Source organism: Camarhynchus parvulus, chromosome 23 (genome assembly GCF_901933205.1).
Source record: "Camarhynchus parvulus chromosome 23, STF_HiC, whole genome shotgun sequence".
NCBI classification, from domain to species: Eukaryota; Metazoa; Chordata; class Aves; order Passeriformes; family Thraupidae; genus Camarhynchus; species Camarhynchus parvulus.
This window is the reverse complement of record NC_044593.1, coordinates 6637996-6655635: the sequence shown is the minus strand read 5'-3', so window position 1 is coordinate 6655635 and position 17640 is coordinate 6637996. Positions and strand designations below refer to the sequence as shown.

At 54.5% G+C, this 17640-nt stretch overlaps 1 protein-coding gene across 2 annotated transcripts in view; it reads left to right on the top strand.

Annotated features, from left to right (window-relative positions):
• PTPRU (protein tyrosine phosphatase receptor type U) overlaps window positions 1-17640 on the top strand; it is a 57106-nt gene that overhangs the window by 25178 nt on the left and 14288 nt on the right. Inside the window, exons 9-22 of one of the 2 annotated variants that reach the window (XM_030964580.1) lie at window positions 3131-3240; window positions 3550-3751; window positions 4592-4694; window positions 4804-5077; window positions 6688-6724; window positions 7312-7450; window positions 10084-10241; window positions 12420-12610; window positions 13803-13875; window positions 14015-14091; window positions 15613-15649; window positions 15956-16044; window positions 16150-16266; window positions 16836-16990. In XM_030964580.1, coding sequence (XP_030820440.1) covers window positions 3131-3240; window positions 3550-3751; window positions 4592-4694; window positions 4804-5077; window positions 6688-6724; window positions 7312-7450; window positions 10084-10241; window positions 12420-12610; window positions 13803-13875; window positions 14015-14091; window positions 15613-15649; window positions 15956-16044; window positions 16150-16266; window positions 16836-16990 — 1762 coding nt within the window. Of the gene's footprint in view, window positions 1-3130; window positions 3241-3549; window positions 3752-4591; window positions 4695-4803; window positions 5078-6687; window positions 6725-7311; window positions 7451-10083; window positions 10242-12419; window positions 12611-13802; window positions 13876-14014; window positions 14092-15612; window positions 15650-15955; window positions 16054-16149; window positions 16267-16835; window positions 16991-17640 lie in introns of both variants that reach the window. The other variant, XM_030964579.1, reaches the window with a different exon arrangement.

Sequence of the window (17640 nt, the reverse complement as noted above, 5' to 3'; positions counted from 1 at the left end):
TACCCAGCTTCTCTCAGCACAAGTTGTCCTCACTCACCCATTATTGGGAACCAAAGCCTGGCAGCCATAATAACAGGAATTAAAACAATTAATGCTTTGCACTCAGGTAACATCTTTTATCTGCTTGGTTTCTGATGGATTGGGCACTGCTGCGTTTCTGGGAAAGTGCTGTTCACCAGGGCAGGTGCAGTTTTTTTTGGCTTCTCTGGTGCTCTTCCCTGGTGAAGTTTGCTCTCAGGTGGGTTTGGGTTTGTGCAGAGAGCTCTGCAGTGATAAGGCCCCAGTTTCTGGCAGCAGCTTTGCTCCTGTTTCCCCCCTGTTCTGGCTGTGCCCTGTTCTGGGTTCCCTGTCACCTGAGTGGGCAGACATCCTTGATGGATGCTCCAGCATTGCTCCAGGACTTCTTGGTTTTGGGATCTCTTGCTCTGATGAGCCCTTCCCTGAGGATCTGCTCAAGCTGAGGCTGCTGGAGAGGTCTCCCAGGTCTGGCTTCACCTGCCCCTCACCCTGTCTGCAGCTTGCCATCAGCAGTGCCTGAGTCACTCTGGGCTCTGGAGATCCAAGGGATATGGCAGGAGCTACAGGACAGAGCTGGCTCTGTGTGTCCAGTGCCACCCATCAGTGACAGGCCACATCTGGAGCTGGCCTCTCCCACTGCTGAGTGTGGCTGGAGCATCCCTGGCTCTCATGGAAGAGACATCTGTTAAGCAAGAATGGAATTAATCTCCAAAGCACTTTTTAGCATTAAAAAATCATCAATTAAAGGGAAGGAACTGGTAATTGCAAATGACTGAGCTGCCTCCAGAGCCCTGGAGGACCCCTGAGGAGAAGCCTGCCATGGAATTCCCCTGCACAGGACTTGCCGTTACCTTTGCAAAGCTCACTCCTGTCTCCCAGGCTGGAAAGCAAAACCTGAAGAGCTGGAGAGGAGCTGAAAGCATCTCCAGGTCCTTTTTCATCTTCAAAGCCTAAATCCAGCACCTTCCTCTGTACACTTTCCATGTCTCCAGCCCTCAGCCTGCCCTAGCGGGGGCACCCAGCTCTGCCCTGCCAGTGGTTTATTTTACAGCTATAATTGCTCCAGTTGTTCTCACTGGGCTGTGACTGCTCCAGCTGTTTGCTTATGGAATATTAATACAGGAGCTCCAGATGTCTTTTTGCTATAGTATAATCACTCCAGCTGCTTTTTCCTGTGCCTCAATTAACTGGGGCTGCTGGCTTCCCCCTTGGATTGAACTTGAGGCCGTGTATACATTTGGTCTGATGGCGATGGATCTATGGATATCCTCCTACAGATATGTGGCAGATGCTCCTCATGTGTCTGGCCCAGCCTGCCTGGGAGGATGATGAGGGTTTGAGCTCCTAGAACTGCAGGATGAACAGCTGCCCCTGCAAGTAAACCAAGGTGCTGAAAGTTTATTAATGATAGGACTCTTAACTGTGGTTTATTCTGGTACAAGGCCAGTTTTGGCAGCAGCATCCCCTGGGGCTGCTGTTGGTAGGCTGCAAAGATGCAGCCTCTCCATCCTGAGTGGTAAACCCCGGTTTGGGGCTGGAAAATCCAAGTAACTGGGCCAAACCAAGGCTGTTGTTTACAGCATCCTTCTTGGACCCCAGGCAGAGCTGTGCTGAGCTGTGGGCAGGACACTGAGGGAAGTGTGCTGCATCCATAGATTGTCCAGCTGGTGTTTCAGTGCCCCCCATGGATCCAGGTGACCCACAGCTGGAGACTTCATTCTGTGTGTGCATGAAATGATGAAACTCAATCCCAGGGACCTGTGGAAATATCTCTGCAGTGTGATGGTGCTGCAGGGAGCCGCTTCGCCTGGGAGCAGGCAGGGTGCATGTGATGCAAGCCGGGATAAATATATATATAAATATATATATTATATTTATATATAATATAAATAAATAAGTATATTTGTTCAAATATGGATAGCAGAGGGGTATGTGCACACCTGGGAGCTGTTGTGTGCATCCTCTGCCTCTCTCAACCTGGGATGGAAGCATGATACCTCTACTTGAATATGTAAATATGTGTGTGTGTATATATATATATGTATACACATATATGTATATGAGTGTGTATATGTATGTGAATATGTAGGTATTATAATATTAAGATAATATATAAATTATCCTATACACAATAACAATGATACAACATATAATAATAGAAAATAAGATGTAATTGTCTATATATAAAAATAGAAAATAACATATAATTATATATAGTGTAGGTTCTGTATATTAAAACCCAGTCTCTGTAGGTACACACTTTACTGCCCTACAGGTTTCCGTAATTCTTCCCGAATTTAATAAGTGCCTGTGTACATGTGTAGGACACAGTGCCTCTGATTAAATTAACTTGTAAATCAGGTGGAAATGGTGCGTTTGCACGGTGGGAAGCGCGGGAGGTGATCCCTCTCTCCCAGTCCCATAATTACACCCGAACAAAAGCTGTGAAAAAAGCCAATCAGAGAGAAGAGCTGCTGTCCCCTGCAAGGTTTGGGAGTGGGGGATGCTGCCGGTGCCTTCCCGAGCCATTACCTTTCCTTGTTGACCGCCTCGGGTGGAGAAATCCATCATAAAGAAGCGGATATTGATCCCAGCGCCGCTGATTGCCGTCAGTGATTACAGTTATTATTGTGGTGGTGTTAATTAGAGGGGAGGGGAGGCCAGGCCACGTCAAGCCCGTCTGCATGTGAGGATGTTGCTGCTTGCTGGCGGTGTCTCCACAGGATGCTAATGGCTCCAAGGGGGAATTGGGTTGTGGGGAGAAAGGGAATTTTTTTCTTTTCCTCATGCTGGAAAGCTTAGGCGCCCTGTGCTGCTGCTGGTGCCTGGGCTGAGGTGCTGAAACTTGTGGGGTTTGTGCTGGTGTGGGAACCTCCCCCTCCCATGGCAAAGTGTCACCAGTGGGTCCAGGTGCATCAAGGCCTTGGATGTCTCCCTGGGGAGGCACCAGTCCTGTCTGGTGGCATATGCTGGAGGTGGGTGACATGGTAAAGGGAGTGTGGTGGCTTGGTCACAGGCCACAACTGCCACAGCCACCCAAAGGGGTTTCCCGGAGGATTTCTCCTTACAGACTGGTTTGCAGCTGCATCCAAGCACATCTTTCCTTCCCCAGTGCCTGGCGGCATTGCCTCTGAGTCCCTCACCTTCACCCCACTGGAGGACATGATTTTCCTGAAGTGGGAGGAACCAGTGGAGCCCAATGGCCTCATCACACAGTACGAGGTACATCCTGGCTGGTGTGGCACCTGGGGTACATGGGGACTTGGGAGGGTCCTGTTGAGGGGTGTGTTGGAGAGGTCTGAGACAACCTCTGCTGTTGGCTGTGAGGATTAGAGGCAGCTGCTGCTACTCCTGAGCCCTTTGGCTTTTCCAGTGAACCTCTGCTTTTGTTTCATCTCAAAAAGTCCCTGGCTGCCTCCAGGCTGCCCTGTGACTACCTCCTCCTCTGAATTCGTTGTTTTAATCCCTTCTCCACCTGAATCTTGGCTCTGTCTCCTCTCCCATGGGTGATGTTGTGCCCTGTCTCTGCAGATCAGCTACCAGAGCATTGAGTCCTCAGACCCCGCGGTGAATGTGCCGGGCCCGCGGCGCACGGTGTCCAAGCTGCGCAACGAGACCTACCACGTGTTCTCCAACCTGCACCCCGGCACCACCTACCTGTTCTCAGTGCGCGCCCGCACTGGCAAGGGCTTCGGCCAGACAGCTCTCACCGAGATCACCACCAACATCTCCGGTACATTCCCTTCTCATTCCTGCCGCTGGGGCTTCTCCTCCACTCAGGTGTCCTACTGTGGTGTGCAGCCCCTGGCTCACTCCTGTGCTTTTGGTGACTGGCAGTGTTTTTGTGGCTGGATGCTGCCATAGAAAGATGCCCTTGGTGGTGGCAGCTGTGCCGTGAGCCCACGGGCAGTTCCCAGACTGGTGGGCACCTGTCTGGGGAGCCTGGCCAGCCCAGTGCTGGCGGCTGGTGCTGTCTGAGCTCTCAGTGTATGAGCGAGGGATTAATTGGGCTTTGTTAATAAGCTCTGCAGTACTCAGGGCTCTTTGCTCGTGTCCATGGTGTCGCATTAACTGCAGCAAATGAGCTGAACTGAGTGTGAATGAGGGCACTGGGACAAAGCAGCTCAAGCTGCACCCCAGTGGCTGCCAGTGATGGTTTGGGGACCATAAGGTTATGCCAGGCATGAGAGGGCCCCCCACTTTGGTCTGGAAGTGCTGCTGGGCTGGCTCAGGTGTGCTTCTGCCGTGGGGTGGGGGAAGCTCACACTGTGCCAGTGATTCTGACTGGTGCTATTCTTGGGCACATCTCAAGACTGGAGCATTTGGGTCCTGCTGAGGTTGGATCCCAGTCTTGGTTTCTTCCCCTCTGCCAGACTGGTGTTGGTAACCTCCCTTGTGCACACCCAGGGGTCATCTCTCAACTCTTGTTCAAGACATGGAGAGATTTTTTACTTTATTTGCAATAATTCATATGACACCACTGGGTGATGCCTTGCCCTGGGCAAAGCTGCTCATGCCTCAGTTTCCCCCTAAGCCAGGGGAGCCCCAGGACTGACCCCAGCTCCTATTGCAGCTCCCACCTTTGACTACGGGGACATGCCATCACCACTGAGCGAGTCAGAGAGCACCATCACGGTGCTACTGCGGCCGGCACAGGGCAGAGGGGCTCCCATCAGGTAGGTCGGGGCTGCAGGAGCGTGAGACCCCAAAATGGGGTGATACAGCAGGGTCCAAGGATGGGCAGGACCGTTCTTCCCAAAACTAACCTGTGCCTGGCCCTCACAGCACCTATCAGGTCATTGTGGAGGAGGAGCGGCCCAAGAAGCTGAAGCGGGAGCTGGGGGGGCAGGAGTGCTTCCCGGTGCCGCTCACCTTCGACGATGCCGTGTCCCGCGGCTCCGTGCACTACTTCGGGGCAGAGCTGCCCGCCAGCAGCCTCACTGAGGCCAAGCCCTTCACCGTGGGGGACAACCAGACCTACAGTGGCTACTGGAACCCGCCTCTGGAGCCCAAGAAGGCCTATCTCATCTACTTTCAGGCCATGAGCAACCTCAAAGGGGTGAGTAGCCCTGGCATCCTACTCCAGCCAGGGGCTGGACCAGGTGAGGGCAGGCTAGGGTCTGGGGCTTGGTAAAAATGGGACTACTTTTAGATTGCCCTCCCCTGGGTCACCTCTGGGTGCACCGCTGATGTCCTGCCAGGGGCAGTTGGTGCTCCAGGCCACCCTTATGGCATGTTGAGATGATGGGTGGGTGTCCTGCTCCAGCACCCCTGGTGATGCCTGTCCCCATCCCCATGCCGATACTGGGGGTGGATTAGTCTGATTTCCCCCACCCACTGCAGTACCAGCCAGGACACCAACAAGCACCAGCACAGGGGAGCCCCTATTCCTGGGGCTGCTCCTGGTTTGGAGAAGGACTTTGGGCAGCCAGAGCTGTGTGTCACTGCTGGGACCCAGCGCTGGCAGGATGGCCAGTCCCAGCTCCAGAGAACTCCTGGGAGCTCCCGGGCTGCCCTTCGCTCCCTGCTGCTGCCAGTTCCCTCTGTGGAGCTGCACCCCCTGCACCCCCGGGCTGATTTCTCCAAGTCACCGGCAGGACCACCGAGACCCTGTGGGGACCCTTCTCGGCATCATCTGCTGCAGCAGCTCCTATCTGACCCTTGGGAGCATCCTCATCCTGCACATCTCTGTCCTGCTGGGAAGTGGTTACTGAGTCCTTTTCTTTGCTCCGGGATCATTCACACCTCGCTGCTTCGTTGTAATTAGAGCTGAGAGGGACAGGGAGAGTCCTGGCTCTGGCTCCCTCGGCACTGCTGGGTGATTACTGGTGTCTGATGCTGTGTTACATCTTTCCTGCTGGGAGGTAGTGGATTTATCCCAGTGGCCATCAGATGTTGGAAAAACGCTGGATCATAGCTGGGGTTTTTCATGGGTTTTGTGCCAGATGAAGCAAGAAGCAGGAGAAGGAAAAGCTGGAGATCTCAAGGAGAGCAGTGCTGTAGCTGGCCCTGCCCTGGGCATGCGGCATGGGCAGGTCTTGGGCCGAAGGTGGATGGAGCACATTGGTGCCTGGTGCCTTGAGAGACTGGAGGATGCTTGGAGAAGACAATACTGCCAACGTGGTGCTTTTTATTTTGCAACAGAAGTTGGATGCATGGAAAAATGGAATATTTTAGCTGAACCCATCCCTAGACTGCAAATGTTAAAACTATTGGAGACTTAAGCTGGAACCTCATGGCAACCTTGGCAGCAGATGCAGAGCTGGAGTTTGAAACTTTGACTGATGGAAGACAAGCCCATGAAGCTCTGGATGACGACCTGGGAGTGTTTCAGCTGTAGTTGGTGGCACATTGGTGACGTGGCTTGGCTGTGTCTGCTGGGTTCTCCACGCTCTTGAGCTTCACCATCCACTCTGTGCCAGGAGCTGTGGCTCTGGCTAGACCTGGGAATGCTGGGGACAGATCATTCAGCAGCATCTCTTGGGCTGTGGGTTCCCAGGAGCTCTTTGGGAGCTGCAGCACAAATCACCCATGGACTCCCTCAGTTTGGGGGCCGAAGCACCAATGGACCAGCCCTGTGCCCACCCGGCCTCGCTTGGGTGAGAGTGGGGGGTGGAGCCGCTGGGAAGCTCATCCAGCACTGACGCCCCCCAATTTTTACCTCCATAGGAGACTCGGCTGAACTGTGTCCGGATCGCTCGCAAAGGTGAGCCCTCCCTTTGCCCTGACCCCACCGAGGCTGCGGCTCCGGCCCCATGGCTGCTGCGGCCCCATGGCTGCTCTAGCTCCAGCCCCACGGCAGCTCCAGCGGTTGGGGCTCTGCCGGTGGGCTGGGACCAGCACTGGCAGTGGTTGGGCTGCATGTGATGGGTTATTCCAGCTCCACCCCACACCCTTCTGTTTCCCACTCTCTTTGGCGTCTGGGGTTTTTCCCTTGGTTGAATTTTCCTTCTTAATGCTGTTACCATGGTGGAGGTGGGGCTGGAATGGTGGTGCTGGATGCTGAATCCAGAGATGGATGATCTTACGTGGGGTGTGATGAAAGGTGCACAAAGGGACTGTCCCACCTCACTGGAACTGAGAGAGGGACTTGTCCATGGTTATAGTGTGGCATTGCAGAGCCCTGTAGCGTCTTGGTTGAATGACTTGTGTTCATGGAGAAACGAGCATCCCATGGGACAAATCCCTATGTTTTCATGCCTGATATTGCTAATCCCCCTGGAGTGGAATGTGGTGGGTGCTCACAGCACCCTCATCTATCCACCCCTCCTGCCTGTCCCTGTCCCCTGGCAGCTGCCTGCAAAGAGAGCAAGCGTCCCCTGGAGGTGTCCCAGCACTCGGAGGAGATGGGCCTGATCCTGGGGATCTGTGCTGGAGGGCTCATCATCCTGATTATCCTGCTGGGAGCCATCATCGTCGCCATAAGGAAAGGGTAAGGAGACCTGCGCTGGTGGCTGGTGCTTGATCTGTCCTTCCCTCCCTCCCTCCCTCCCCCCAGCCCTTTTCCACCACCCCAGCACTAACTGGAGTTACTGGTGAGGATTCAGCTACGCTGGGCAGGCTCCAGATGCTCCCTCGAGCTGAGTCTCCATGTGCCTGTGTATCTCACTGGGCACAGAGCCCCCATGCTCTGTGACACCAGGCATGGCAGGGCACATTGGGAACTGAGCAGCAAGGTCCTGGGGATGTCCCTACTCCCTCTGCAGCTTTGTTCCACTGTCCCTCTCCCCCATATTTTATGGTTTTTGATTCTTTTCCTGCTGGTTCTTGGCTTTGTGCTGTTCTGGTGATCCTGCATGGATGGAAATGTTTCTGGCCCATGCCCGAGCCCTGCACCGGTGCTGAGCCCAGCTGTCCCCATCCCACCAGCTCTTCCCTGCCAACAGCAGCCATGGCATGTTGTTGAGATGAGATGCTGCCTCTGGGCTTCCCTGCTGCCTTGGCCAGGCCAGCAGGAGCACATCCAGCATGGATGTGGCCGTGGCCATTGTAGGGGGCTGGCACTGGGGGAGCTCATGGGATGGGAGGAGGGTGAGGGCTTTTCAGGACACTCATCCCCGGGAGCACTGGGCACGTGGCCGCTGCTTTTGACGTGGCTGCAATGCCCTGGAAAAGTGGCTGCTTCTGTGCAGGGCTTGAGGCAGCACCGGGCCGGGGGGGCTCTCAGAGCTGGGATAAAGGACAGCAATTAAACACAGGGCTTGGGAGGATGGAGCAAAGTACGTGAACAGCCAAAGGGAGAGAAAAACAGCAGGGTAGAGCCTCAGCCCCTTAAATCTGCAAAGCTCTTTATGGCTGCGTGTACCCTGGAAGGATCCTTGTGGATTTACATTGCTGGAAGAGCAGGGCTGTAGCATCTCTGCGTCCTTTGAGGTGTGGGGCTGGCTCATAGCTTCATTGGCTCCTTCCCTGATGGAGCAGATGCCAGCAGCACTGATGTGTTTCGGGGAGTGATGCTGTGGGTGGGAAGCTGTGAGTGTGGCTGCTGCATTCCCATTGTCGGTGCTGCCAGGCAGGATGAGGAGGAGCAGCTCTGCTTCGGCATCCCAGGATGAACCTGTTGAAGGATAAACCAGAGCCACAAATTAGATCTGGTGCTGTGAAGCCTGAATTTGGGGCTGTTGGGAAGCTGGGATGAGCTCATAAATCTTCTCCAGATTGCTTTGCTGTTGGAGAAACACTGATGTGGTGGAATGGAAATGCAGCCTTGGAATATGTTTGTCTCTAGTAAATGGTGTACTTGGAATGTGACATCCCAAGGCCATCTCCCCCTCTGGGCCCCTAACCAACAGCCTGGGGGAAAATCCCTACATTTGGAACATTGGTGTTGTTCACTCTTAAAAATTATGGAATAGCCTCTTGGACAAGGGTGCTGTGGACACCCACCACAAGTGTGGTCCCGCTGAGAGCCGGTGCTTGTGCTCTCCTGCCAGGATGCTGGCTCCTGCCTGGAATAAATAACCTGTGGGTGCCACAGGGGAGCCTGATTCCTCTATGGTGCATTGAATTTTCTGGCAGCTGACTTGCCCTGTAACCTCCCTTCCTAATAGTGGAGAAAAGCTGCTTATGCAATTTCTGCTGTTCTCTTTGCACGCTTGCCAGGAGGAACTACTATTCTTACTCCTATTACCCGTAAGTAATTGTCATTCTCCTGCTTTACCCTCCTCCCGGCCACCCCCCTCACCCTGCTGCTGCAACAAGTCCTTATCTCTGCCAAGTGCATTTTAAGGGTCTCTTTGGATCAGGGAAAATAATGCTGCCGAGCTTGTTAGAGACAGAAGGCAGCGTAAAGGGGAAGGGTCAGCAACTCTGAGTTGAATTCTGGATTTTAGCAGTGCCTTGCAGTGTTCCAGCCCCACCACAGTGCTGACATGGGCTCAGATCTCCTGTTCATCCTTCTGGCTTAATCACTGTTCTGGCTTTGGAGCCTGATGCTGCCTCTCAAAAATGTTCATTCGGGTTTCTTTAAATGACTTGAATTTGGGGTGCGAGGTTCTGTCCCAGTGAGAACTCCTGGGATTTCCCAGCATTTTCATTAGGTGCCTAAAGAGACCCTGCACGGGGGAAAAAGCCTCTGCAGTGGGTGCTGAGCATGGGTTTACTCAGGGGTGGTCCAGCCCATCCCTTGGGATGTATTTGGCCCCTGACATGGCTTTAAAATCACAGAATGATTTGGCTTGGAAGGGGCTTAAAGCTCATCTCATTCCAACCCTTGCCATGGGCAGGGACACCTTCCACTAGCCTGGGGAACTTGGGGCTGGGGAGGGCTGGGGCTGATCTGTGTGATGGCTGGAGAGAGCATTTGACTGCACAAGGAGCACACCTGGCTGCCCAAGAGCAGGGGACAGGAGGGGACATTGAGGCTGAGCAGCTGGAGTTGCTGCAGCCAGCGAGGGATGCATGTGTGGCTGTGACTGGCTTGGGACAGCAGAGAACCAAAGTGTGATGACCACGCTGCTGCAAATAATCCATCCTGCTCCTGGAATAATCTAGTCCAGTTGCTTTGAGGGGACCTTAGAGCACCTGATGGTGAGTCCTGCTCTCTTCTGCTCCTCCCCACTGCAGGAAACCTGTGAATATGACCAAAGCCACCATAAACTACCGGCATGAGAAGACACACATGATGAGTGCCATTGACAGGAGCTTCACCGACCAGAGCACCCTGCAGGAGGACGAGCGCTTGGGGCTGTCCTTCATGGACACCCACGGCTACGGGAACAGAGGTGAGGCTGGGAGCCTGGCATCCCCTGTTCTCCTTCCACAACTCTGGAAACAGAGGTGAGGTTGGTAACCAGCATCCCCCTGCTCCCATCCCACAGCTGTGCCAACCAAGGTAAGGATGGGGACCCTGGCATCCCCCTGCTTCCTTCCAGCCACAAAGGTGCCCAATAACCCCAAAATATCACAGAAAGAGCCTGCCAGAGCTCAAGGAGTGTTTGGACTATGCTCTCAGGCACAGGGGGGTGGGGTTGTTGGAGTGTCTGTGCAGGGCCAGGAGTTGGACTCAGGGGTCTCTGTGGGTCCTTTCAACTCAGGATATTCTGTGATTCTCTTGAAGGCTTGGTGTTACATCTGTTTTAGACTATGTGTGGCATAGCAGGTTCTTCCCTGCCCTGTGTAAATCTCCAAGGGCATGGATTTAATCTGTGTTGGAGCTTTTGCCACCATCCAGGCTGTGCTGAAGGGGAAGCTCTTGTGGGGAGCTGGACCTCTGTCTTCTCATGGAGATCTGAGTTGTGCCTGGGCCGGTTGAGGCCATTTGTGGGCTCAGGATCTGGCTGCAGCCCCCTGGAACTGGGTGAATATCACCTCCTGGTTTATGCTGAGGTTGGAAGCTTTCCCCCAGCCTTCCCCACACAGCCTGGGCATTGAAGGGTTAAAGAGCCCATGCGCTCCTATCAGAGGGAGACTGATAACTTCACACCCACCGGAGGATGTGTCTCCATGCTGATTTAGTTGTAAAATAACTCTTTGGCTGCCCCAGTTTCAGCCATATGCTAATAGCATCTGTTACAGTAGCTGCAAGATGCCGCCTGCACGCGGCTCTCCCGGGGACTGATGTGCTTCCTGCCATTGTCTCATGGATCATTAGAGCCCAGAGGGCAAACTTTTCCTCCTCTTAACACATCGAGCTAGGCTAGGTGTGTTTTTTCTTTGGTTGCTGTCATTGAAGCTCTCAAAGGCTGGTGGGGCCGAGCTGGGGAGCTCGGGCTGCCTGCCATGGCTGGGCAAGTCTCCATTGCCTGTGAACATCCTTAATTAACGAAGGGAAATTAATGACTTGGTGCCTGGTTGGTGGCTATTCCCCCCCACCCACTTCAGTTTCTGTGCATTTAAAAGAAAGTCACTGATCCTCATGGAAACCCCAGTGGTTCCTCAGCGTGTGGCTGTGGCCAGCACCTTGCAAATGCCAGCAATTAATGAATTCCTCTTTAATCCCAGCAGCTGATGAGCCCATTGGTCAGGTCACGGGATGTGGAGGCACTCTCCTGGCTTGTCCTGTTGGTTCCCACTGCCAGAGGGCAGGGTTAGATGGGATATTGGGAAGGAAATCTTCCCTCTCAGGGTGGTGAGGCCCTGCCACAGGGTGCCCAGAGAAACTGTGGCTGCCCCTGGATCCCTAGAAGTGTCCGAGGCCAGGTTGGACAGGGCTTGGAGCACACTGGGACAGTGGAAGGTGTTCCTGCCCATGGCAGGGGTGGCATTGGATGGGCTTTAAGGTCCCTTCCAACCCAAGCCATTCCATGGATCCCTGCCTGCCCATCTCTGGCAGTAGCTCAGAGTACCAGGTTTTGTGCAAACCCAAATTTTGGGATCTGATGTGGGAACTTGCCCTGACAAGCACAGGTGAGGTCTTGGCCTGGCTCTGCTGGTAATGACACAGCAAAGGCATAAACCAGGTAAATACTACACAGGCTCTCCATCAAAGCAGCAAGCTCCATTTGTGGCAGCATGAGGAGTCCAGTGCTGGTCTCTAGCAGTGAGGGAAATGAACTGTTAAGCTGTGCTGGAAACTTTGGCAAGGTGATTTTTCAACTTAGGATCTTGTGTGAATATTTGGGCATGGAGCTCTTGCTTGTCTGCATGGGAGCTCATTGTTCCAGCTGAGGGGAAATGAGGTTATTATCCCCTTATGGCCTTGCCCACTGATTTCTGATTGACCTGCTGAGGTCCTAAAAGGCTGTACTGGGCATTTTTGGCTTTGTGGTGTAGAAAAAACTCTGCAGAGAGCATGAGGGGATGGGATTGAGGGCTGGGCCCCTGGTGGTCCCCAGAGAGGGCGTGCAGCAGCCACATCTCCCGAGTATGTCTTCCCCAGCCCTCTGGGTGTGAGGAGGTGATGGGGATGCAGCCCAAGGTTTTGCTGCCCTGCTAGCCCCCGGTTGTCCCTCCCTGTGCAGGTGACCAGCGCAGCAGTGTGGTGAACGAGTCCAGCAGCCTGCTGGGGGGCTCCCCGCGGCGGCAGTGCGGCCGCAAGGGCTCCCCGTACCACACGGGGCAGCTGCACCCGGCCGTGCGCGTGGCCGACCTCCTGCAGCACATCAACCAGATGAAAACGGCTGAGGGCTACGGCTTCAAGCAGGAGTATGAGGTGGGGACAGCTTGTGCCAGCGTCTCAGGGGGAGCGGGGGGTAGGATGGATGGGGGGACATGGGTGGGATCCGTGCGAGGAGACGATGCTCTAGGTCTGGAGCTCTGGATGGGAGCTGGAGCTCACAGCTCTGGGCTGGCATTATCAGCATGGGGGTGTCCCTGACTCAGGATTGAATGGCTGGTGCTGGCAGCTCTGGGTTATTTCTCAGCTTGAGCAGGTGCCTGAGATGAGACAAACCAGCCCGACCAGCCTTGTCTGCAGTGTACCATCCCAGCTCTCCTGCATGGGCCAGGGCTGCTCCTTCCTTTCCCTTTCCTTTCCCTGGGCATCACCGTGTCACCTTCTGCTCTCCAGCACACTTGGCCTGTGATAAGCATGGCCATAGCCTAAGAACAAGCAAATCCTCTGCAATCTGTCAGCTCCAAGACCATGAAGAAAGACACTGGGGAGAGGATGCTGTGGAGGGTGATGCCAGGGGGAGGGATTTCTTTCCCAAGAGTTGTTGGTGGCATCATGTCCATCCCAGCTGGCCAGGTCAGAGTACTTGTAACAGAGCAGGTTATTTCACAAGTCTCTGCCTCAGCACAGCCAGTGGGGTCATTTCCTAACTCTTCAGTGTCCCACAGGTCTGGAGATTGAAATTTCCCAGTGAAATTACTGTTTGATGCTCAGCTGTTTCAGGAGCAGGAGCTCTCCCCTGCTTTTCACGCATTGGACAAACCAGGGCTTGCGATAATCATTAGTGCTCCTTGAAAAGCTGCTGTATGTTCTTGGAACTAGTCATTTGAAAGCACTCAGATATTATGGGAGGGGAGAAAACATGTAATTTCCTTCCACTTTCCACCTCTTACGCCAATCTATGAATGTCACTGTTATTACACACAAACCTGTTCTGTGCTGGGGAGAGAAAGGAGCTGGGGAGGTTTAGGAATAAAAAAAACTAGAACCAACCCTAGGAAAAAAAAAACAACCCAGGCAGTCTGTAATTTGCTGGAAAATGGGCTGTTTTGTGGATGTAACAGGAGTGTGTAGCTGGCAGAGTGTGCTGTGGAGGTGGAGATGAGGCTGCAGAAGCCAGGTGTTGGGGTGGAGGGACCACTCTGTCTGTCCTGCTCCCCAGGGAGCTTTTGGGGCTGGTGGACCCCCAGAGTTCTGCGCTGAGCTTGAGATGTCCATCCTTTCCTTACAGAGTTTCTTTGAAGGCTGGGATGCTTCAAAGAAGAAAGACAAGACCAAAGGGAGACAGGATCATGTGTCCACATGTGAGTGCCCTTAGCAAAGGCTTAGACACCCCAAACACCTTCAGAATCCCACGTTCTGCAGATTCCTGGGCCAGAGTGATTGCCCAGGGTGGCCTGGTGGGTGAGCAGGCACTGATGGTTCCTTGTCCCCTTTCCCCAGATGACCGTCACCGTGTGAAGCTGCACCCACTGCTGGGGGACCCCAACTCCGACTACATCAATGCCAACTACATCGACGTAAGTGGGGACAGGGCCTGTGTCCCTGGGGCTCTGGGCTGCAACACGAACTTCCTGTGGCCTCTCGGGGTTTGTTCAGCAGCATTTGGAGGAGTTTGGACAGCCCAGGGTGGGCTGGTCAGTGCATCATGAAGGACCTGCCAGATTTATTTGTGTTCATCAGCAGTTTCTGCTTGTTGCATCTCTCTCTGCTCTGCTCTGTCCCTCCTTCTCATTCCCTCTCTGCTTTTCTATCCTCTTCCCCCTCACCTGCTCATGTGGCCGTGGATCTCCCTCTCCCTGGGTGGGGGATGCAGAGGTTGAGAGGAACAAGGGACCATCTGGGGCTCGCACTGGAGTACCCCTCGATGCTGCTGGTGTGTGTGAATCTGGGCAGAGCCCAGCCCTAGTGTCCTCTGAGAGCAGTGTTCCCAAGACGATGTCCCCTGCCACCTCCAGCGATGCTGAGACCAGAGCAGCTGCAGGAAGGCTCCAGCATCTCCTGGAAGCAGCAGCAAATCCCACTTTTCCCTCCTGCCCAGAGGGCGTTGTCTGTCAGTGTGGCCTGATCCCAGTGCCCAAGCAGTGTCCTTCAGCCTGTCCCTGTCCCCTGTGTCCTTTCTGCCCTGTCTCTCCATGGCCTGCCCCAGGGCAGGTGCTCTAACCCCTCTCTGCTCTGTGCCTCACTAATATCTCTGATCTTTTTCTCTCAAACCTGTGTCCCAATGGGATCGTTAAGATTCGGATTAACCGAGAAGTAAGTAGATTCTTTGCCCTCTCCTCCCTTCTCTGCTCCCATCTCCTGCCAGGCCTCACCCTGGGCAGTGTGGTCTAAATACCATCAGGGAGAGGCAGGCTGGGAAAATGTGTCCATAAACCTGGGAATGTCCAGGGAATGGGAAAGCAAGGTCTGTGTGGCACTGGGGCATGGAAAGCAGGGGCCGTGTGCTCTGAGAAGGGGTTGAATTTGACCCACAGCAATCCCCTGTGAAAAGACCCACAGGGGATGGAGAAGCCACTGTCACCTCCATGCATGTGGTGTGGTTTAACTCTGCTGGACCTGTGGCCAGGGGGCAGGACATTGTGTTCACAGTCCCTCTGGCAGTTGCCTGGCTGGAATGTGCTCTTTGGCATGTTCTTGTTAAGGGCTGAGCAGCTGGGATGAAGGAGGGGAGCGGGGCTGTCTCGCACCAGGTGGCTGCTGTGCAATGGGGGGGTCACTAATGGAGCTCTCCTGGCAGCAACGGCGTGGCAGCAGGAGCTGGAGTGGAGCTCATGGATCCCTCAAGGTGCTGATAAAGGATTTTGCAGACCAGGGGTGTGGGTTGGGCATTACATGAACCTCTTGTGGGATGCAAGAGATGCACCATCCCAGAACAGGGTGTGCTGAGTGTGGGATGGCTGCTGAACCTCCTTCTCCTTCTGTGGTGAACTTGAGGACCTGGCCCAGTGGCTGTGGGGAATTTCTACCAGTTGGGTGGCTGGGAAATGTCTAAGAGTCTGTGCCCCAGCTTGGGAATGATGTTTCTGCTTCCCTTGCAGGGCTACCACAGGTCCAACCACTTCATAGCCACACAAGGTGAGTCATGCCCTGCCCTCTCAGCCAGTGGTTCCTCACCTCCTGTGTAGCAGCCAGGTTTTATTCCTGGTGGAATTAAACCTTGCAGGAGCAGGAAAGGAAGAGAGGGGGCCAATGTGGAGCTGCTCCCACCCTTCCTGCCTGCCCTTGGCACTACAGAGCCCTGGGGAAAAGGGCTCTGAGGTGCTGTGGAGCTGTTTATGCCTCAGAGGCAGGAGGGAGGACATGGTGGCATTGGGCCACTTCTAGGGCTGGGTTCTGCTGGTGGTGCCATCCATTCGTGGGGGCTTTTACTGTGTCCCACAGGGCCCAAGCAGGAGATGGTGTACGACTTCTGGCGCATGGTGTGGCAGGAGCACTGTTCCAGCATCGTGATGATCACCAAGCTGGTGGAGGTGGGCCGGGTAGGCATCCCTGTTCCCATGCCATGCCATGCCATCCCATCCCTGCTGGAAGCCACCTCTGCAGAGCCTAGCCCCCATCCTGTGCTCTCCTTGCAGGTGAAATGCTCCAAGTACTGGCCGGATGACTCCGAGATGTACGGGGACATCAAGATCACGCTGGTGGAGTCCGAGACGTTGGCTGAGTACGCTGTGCGCACCTTCGCCCTGGAGAGGGTACGGCCCTGCCTCTGCCTGCCCTGCCTCAGGGACAGACCTGCCTCGGGCACCTCTCACACTCCATAGCTTGGCATTTATGAGTATCCTGTTTATTTAACCCAATATGGGGTCACCAGTTGCTCCTTCCTTTGCCTTTTCCCTGGCTCTGCACCCTGTGTCGGGCGAGCAGCTCAGTGCCACTTTCATTTGGACAGTGAGTGAGTGTTTAATTTTCGTATGGTGGGGGTGAAGGATGTGTTCCTCTCTTCTGGGCTGGAGGTGATGTAGCCATCAGTCTGCAGCATGGTAACTTGAGATGGAGCCGGTGCAATTTACTCATTAATCTACAGCAATATCAAATTACTGTCTGGTTATAGGGCAGGGACACCTGAGGCTCCTGCCACCTCCTTCTTTTTCTCCTTGGTGGTTTTTAACCCTCTTTGCAGCCAAGAGGAGAGAGCTGTGGGGCTGCCCAAGCATGTGACTGCTGTGTGGTCCATCTGCCTGGATGCTGAGCTGGCAAAATCATGGATTCCTGAAAAAATCAAGTGTTTGAGTGACCTTGCCTTCTCACCCTTCCCTTGCAGCGGGGTTACTCAGCCCGGCACGAGGTGAAGCAGTTCCACTTCATGTCGTGGCCTGAGCATGGTGTCCCCTACCACGCCACAGGGCTGCTGGCCTTCATCCGCAGGGTGAAGGCGTCCACGCCGCCCGACGCCGGCCCCGTCGTCATCCACTGCAGGTGGGGACAGGGCACGGGTGGCACATGAGGGTGGAAGGGACCTTAAAGCTCATTCCCCCACCATGGGCTGGGACACCGTCCACTAGTCCAGATTCCTCCAAGTCCTGTCCAGCCTGGCCTTGATGTCCCTCTGTGATGGCATCTGTGAAATGTCACCAGTGGGCTGGTGGCAGCAGTGGCTGGTCCAGGGGGACACGCAGGGAGCAGCACCGTTTTGGGGCTGCCCCAGCCTTACTGGTGACAGCTCTGTCCCAGTGGGCAAAGGTGAAACAGCAATGGGCAGCTTTGCCACTGCTGATGGTCAGGATGTGGGGGTCTGGCTGAAGGGAGAGGCAGGGGGGCAGCAGGACAACCCTGTTCCCAGGGTTAACCACAGGACTGTCCCTGCAGGGCTCAGCCATTGGGATGCCAGAGCTGGGAGGACACAAGTGACACATCTGAGCAGCTTTGGTGGCTCTCTGTGTCCTGAGCAGGCATTCCCACATGATCGGCTAATGGCTTTTCCTCCACTGGGCAAACCAGGAGGAGCTGATGAGTGGGAGGGATTTTTTTTATTTTTTATTTGATTTCTCCCTGTCAACTGCCTCATCAGCGTTCATTCACCAGCCAGTGTGATTAGTGCCCGTAGCCTGTAATCACTGATAATCATG